The sequence below is a fragment of the Nematolebias whitei genome, chromosome 14 (assembly GCF_014905685.2).
Source record: "Nematolebias whitei isolate Nwh7 chromosome 14, NemWhi1, whole genome shotgun sequence".
In the NCBI taxonomy this organism is placed as follows: domain Eukaryota; kingdom Metazoa; phylum Chordata; class Actinopteri; order Cyprinodontiformes; family Rivulidae; genus Nematolebias; species Nematolebias whitei.
The window spans coordinates 859456-864778 of record NC_056511.1 but is presented as its reverse complement, the minus strand read 5'-3'; the positions used below and the strand labels follow the sequence as shown (position 1 = coordinate 864778).

Sequence of the window (5323 nt, the reverse complement as noted above, 5' to 3'; positions counted from 1 at the left end):
GACATGTCTCCAGAGAAGACACAGACATGCCTCCAGAGAAGACACTGACATGTCTCCAGAGAAGACACAGACATGCCTCCAGAGAAGACACTGACATGTCTCCAGAGAAGTCAAAGACATGCCTCCAGCGAAGAAGACACTTACATGTCTTCAGTGTAGAAGATACTGATATGTCTACAAAGAAGGAGACACCGACATGTCGCCAGAGAAAAAGACACCGACATGTCTCCAGAGAAGAAGATATTGACATGTCTCCAGACTTTTTGTTTTTGAATGATTTCATGTTTTTTTATTCCATAGGGCAGAATTGTGCAAGGTTGTAGACCTGGACCTCAGTGTGTGGAGCTGAGGAGCTCCACATGTTGGTTCTGATGGAAGTGTTCTGTCAAACAACTGGTTCAGATGTTTTATATCATCAGTCCCACCCATCTGGATGTCTGACACGTGTCTGTGTGATCTGTGGACCTTCAGTGATCACAGGAACAAGGCTGATCTGAAGACAGAGCCTCAGCAGCTGACATGTCAACACTGAGCTCTGATCCTGCAGAGCTGTGAGGTCCAGACTGCCACGTTGCTGCTGGCTCAGCACTCTCTCTCTCTGTGTGTGTGTGTGTGTGTGTGTGTGTGTGTGCGCGTGCTGTAAAGCTCGGTCAGCTCAGACAAGTTTCCTGGACAGATTCCATAGTTTCCTTCATGATTCTTTCCTCCAATGGAACCAGCAGCAGTAATTCTGTCAGATTGTAATTCACTTTTTGCAGCTGTTTATTGTTTGGATTTCATGATTTGCTTACAACAGTCACATCCAACCAGGACCATCTGACCAGGACATGTCCAATGAGGACATGTTCTGATTGGACTGTCCAATGTCTACTGTCCAATCAGGACAGTTTTTAGTTTTCTACACCACCCTACAACCTAGATGTTTTTTTTGCTACTTTTCCTTTTAATTACCATTTTATCTTTGCTTGTTAAAAAAATACTTTAAATTTGTATGCATCCTTTATAATTGTCTATTTTTGTTTTTGTTGTCCATTGTTGTCATCGCTCTTTGTTTAAATCATGTCTCTCTTGTAAATGAGTCCGCGAGACTCAATGGCATTAACCTATAGAAATAATGTTTGAATGAAAATCAGAGATGTCCAAACAGAACTATTCTACAACAAGATGTGTATAATCAGAAACATCCAGATTAAATGATCCAATCAAAACGTGACAGGTGGCCTCCGTTGACCTCAGGTGAACTCAGTTGACCTCAGGTGACCCCAGGTGACCTCGGTGCAACACAAACAGATAAAGTTTTCTCACACCAGTTCTGTCTTTGTTTTTCTTACCTCGGATAAAGTCATCTGGGCTTTGATTGGCACCTTCACTTTGATTGATAACTGCTTGATTCTTGATGATTGCTGAGGAGCGATAAATGATGTGCTTTTGTCCTCTTTCTCCATCCTCCTCTTCTTCTCCTGGCTTCCACCAATCCAAGGGTTCAATGAAAAACTCGTCTTCACCCATCCGGATCATCCCTGCCTGGAGACACAAGAGTCTACTGTGAACTTTATTTTCTTCAACCATCTAACCAACAAACTACCGTCTAAACCACAAACTATCATTTAGAGGGATTCAAAATGGTGACAGCACTGTAAGTCACGTTTTTTTCTGGGCTCCCATCGGCACTGTTTAAAATTGCCTTTCAATTCAATTCAGTTTATTTATATAGTTTATATATTATTTAGATTATTTATATGTATGTATATATAACAAATCATAACAGAAGTAATCTCAGGGCACTGAACAGAAACATTCACATACATACAAATGTCATTTAGTTAAAGTTGTGTATCTAAGGAAAGAAGCCAGCAGACTAGTTGAATCTTCACTTTGTCAGCCTCCCATAAGAACGTCTTTCAGAAGAATACTCTTGCTGCCTCTGTGTTGGAGTCCTCGGAAGTCGGCATTGTTGCAGGATTGAATACAGAGAACTGCAATATGACCTCCGAAGGCTGCGGGCTGTTTGGCCGCTGGGCCTAACACGACCTCGGACCAGGGTTCTTCTGGAATGGGAGAATGGACTCCACCCTTGCCGGGCTCCAGAGAGACTGACGTGTCAGCCCTGAAGTCAGACATTTGGGCTTCAATAAAAACTGAAGTTTCAACGATGGAGATGAAGGCTGCCCTGTCAGAGGAGTTTAATATAAGGGCGAGCTCCAGGCGGTGAGCTCGGAGGTCGTTAACAGCATCACAACCCTCAGAGCAGAAACTGACCATGTGCTGAGGACAGGCTCTCTAACAGGTCAGACGAAATGGAAGTTCTGCACGATACCGTGGCAGAACTGCACACAGTTGTTGCCCGCTTCACTTTAACGAACCATCGATTATCATCACAGCGGATTACATCCCAAGTGTAGCTAAGGCATGAGCAGACAGAGGACATTCTTTACAGTCTTCTTTTTCTTGCACGGCTTCGCATCATGCATGGAGGGATAGGCAAGGTGTTTCTCGACCTGGATAAAGCAACACAATACATCAAGACGAATATCATTTCAGCAAGGGGCGGTGAGGATCAAAATAAATCGTAGGATCGACCTCCCTCAACCAGCATTCTTCTCAAGCTTATGTTTGACTTCATATTTGGCTGTTAGGTCCTTTGGTGGCCATTTTATTTGTATTGGAGGCGACTGCACAGCATTAATGCTCTGAACTGATTATCTTAAATTCTGGACTATAGTGCGCACCCTAATATGGAAGTGTTTTTTAGGTGCACGTTTGACAATTATGGCAATGTTTGCAGTTTTTATTAAGTCATATTCAATTCAATTCAGTCTTTATTTCTACGGGTTAGTCTCACTGAGTCATGAAGACATATTTTCCAGAGAGACCTGTTCGAAACAAAAACACAGATGAGGTACACACAACGATAAACATTCACATGAAAGCATATAAAATGACAAGTATATAAAAGAAGTGATATAAAACAAAATAAAAACAACACACTACATTATAAAACGGTGTAAGATACTAAAAACAGGAACATGTCTGTATTCATCTTTCTATTGAACTTGACAGTTGTTTAAAATCCCTTAGAGAGGTCAAGGACAAGAGATTTATCCTTTGTGTGGGCAGATGGGAGCCCAGATGGTCGGGATTGTGTTCTCTAGGGTAAGCACAAATGCGTTGATCTTCAGTTACTAAATCATTCTTTACCAATCTGAACAGACAGATATCAGCATTTGTTAGGAATAAAAGGCATCCAAGGATTGCCAAGAGGGTCTTACATCTGCTCCGCAGACTTGGAGGCATGTCACTTCCTAACTTCATGCACTATAATTGGGCAGCTAATATCAGAGCTCTTCTATTCTGGTTGGGTAAGGACAACTCTTCTCCCAGTTGGATCGCTTTGGAAGGGGCCTCAATTAGATCCTGCTCTCTTTCTGCTTGACTGCTTTCAGCTGCCTTTCAAACAATCACTATCACCCTATACTTCTAACCCAATTGTCATCTGGGTTAGAGCATTGGCGGCACGATAGCTCAGTGGTTAGGGCTGTTGCCTCACAGCAAGAAGGTCCTGGGTTCAATCCCCAGTCGGACCTGGGGTCTTTCTGTGTGGAGTTTGCATGTTCTCTCGGTGCTGCGTGGGTTTTCTCCGGGTACTCCGGTTTCCTCCCACAGATCAAAAACATGCATGTTAGTCTGCTTCAGGTCCAGACCTCCCTTCAAAAGATCTGTGATGTCAGAAGGAGGTGCCTGGTTAAATAAATAAATGGGTAGTTAAGATCTGGACTCAGTTCAGGAGGACATTTAACTCTACAGGGTTACTGTTTAAGTACAGTAACTCTGTACTATAGATGTGTACACAGTACTCTGTCTTTTTTTAATTCATTCAACCTTTATTTCTACAGGTTAGTCCCATTGAGCCTCGAGGACTCATTTACAACAGAGACCTGATTTAACAAAGAAAGATGACAACAATGACAACAATAGACATTCACAAATGATGCATACGAACTTAAGTTTTTTTTTATTTTTTACAATTGATAACAAAATGATAATTAAAAGGAAACACAGTGAAATTACAGCTAGATTACTCGGTCTTTAGCGGCGTAGTTGAAACATGACTCAGCATGTGTGTTTCATATTCTTACAGGATGACTCAGCAGACGCAGGAAAGATTTCCCATCAGAACAAATGTTGTGGTGTCTTCAGGGTTTGGACCCTCGTCAGCAGCAAGAAACTTTTCCTCTCACTGCCGTCTGTTTCCACTTTGAACACCTCTCGTCTTTCCTCCACATCTGGCTTCACTCAGAAGCTCCGCCCACGCTGCTCACAGTCAGAACTCAGACAGGGCCTGACCGGGTCAGCGCTGACATCCCTGCTTCATCTGGTTCTGTAGCAGAAGTCAGGTTCTTCTGTACTTCAAGTAGTTTGTAGTTTTTTCTGCTCGACTCTGTCTTCTGTAATTCTAAATCTGGAGGTCAACAAACAGAACTTAGTTCTGATGGCTCATGTCTTGGTTCAAGGTTCACAATCCCCGGACCCTCATCCTGGATGTTTGGACCAGTCCTGTTCAACCAGATGTGATGATAATGATTTCATAACTTCACTAAAACCATGTGGGACTCCGTAGTTTTCTCCGGCCCCCTCCCCAACCTGACCAGCGATGACATGTTTAGCCGTATGTCGTCGTTTAACCGCTGGGTGTCCAGGTGATGTTCTGACAACGACGTGGGCTACATAGATAACTGGAGTTCTTTCTGGGGAAAACCTGGTCTGATGCGGAGAGATGGCATCCATCCCACTTTGGACGGAGCCGCTCTTCTTTCTAGAAATATGGCTGATTTTGTTGATCCCCCAAATTATTGACAACCCAGGGTCCAGTCCAGGAAGCAGAGTTGTAGTCCTCCACACCTCTCTGCTGCTTCTCCTCTGTTACCCACCCACACCCACATTGAAACAGTGTCAACTCGCCCACGGCTCAAATTAAATAAACCAAAAATCAGCTCTAAAAATATAAACCATAAAAATCTTATTAAAATAATCACAGTTACTTTACCAGAGCAAAGTCATAAAATCATTAAATGTAGATTATTGAACATCAGATCTGTTTCCTCTAAATCCCTGTTAGTTAATGAACTGATAACTGATTTAGTTAATGAACTTCCCTCAGGAAGGAGGTTGAGGAGCATTAAGTGTAGAACCACTAGACTGAGGAACAGCTTCTACCCTGAGGCTGTTAGACTCCATCCATCTCTAACCAGAATAATCACTGTGAAAAATCACATCATGTTGCTGCTGATCTGTTTCACGTTGCTGCTGATCTGTTTCACGTTGC

The 5323-nt window shown here is 42.7% G+C and overlaps 1 protein-coding gene across 1 annotated transcript in view; it reads right to left on the bottom strand.

The window, feature by feature from the left end:
* Positions 1–5323, bottom strand: part of adamts2a (ADAM metallopeptidase with thrombospondin type 1 motif, 2a) — a 103448-nt gene that overhangs the window by 91916 nt on the left and 6209 nt on the right. The window contains exons 3-4 of the mRNA XM_037688179.1: positions 2436–2498; positions 1332–1524 (exon numbers count right to left, since the gene is read on the bottom strand). Of these exons, the coding sequence (XP_037544107.1) occupies positions 1332–1524; positions 2436–2498 (256 nt within the window). The remainder of the gene's footprint in view (positions 1–1331; positions 1525–2435; positions 2499–5323) is intronic.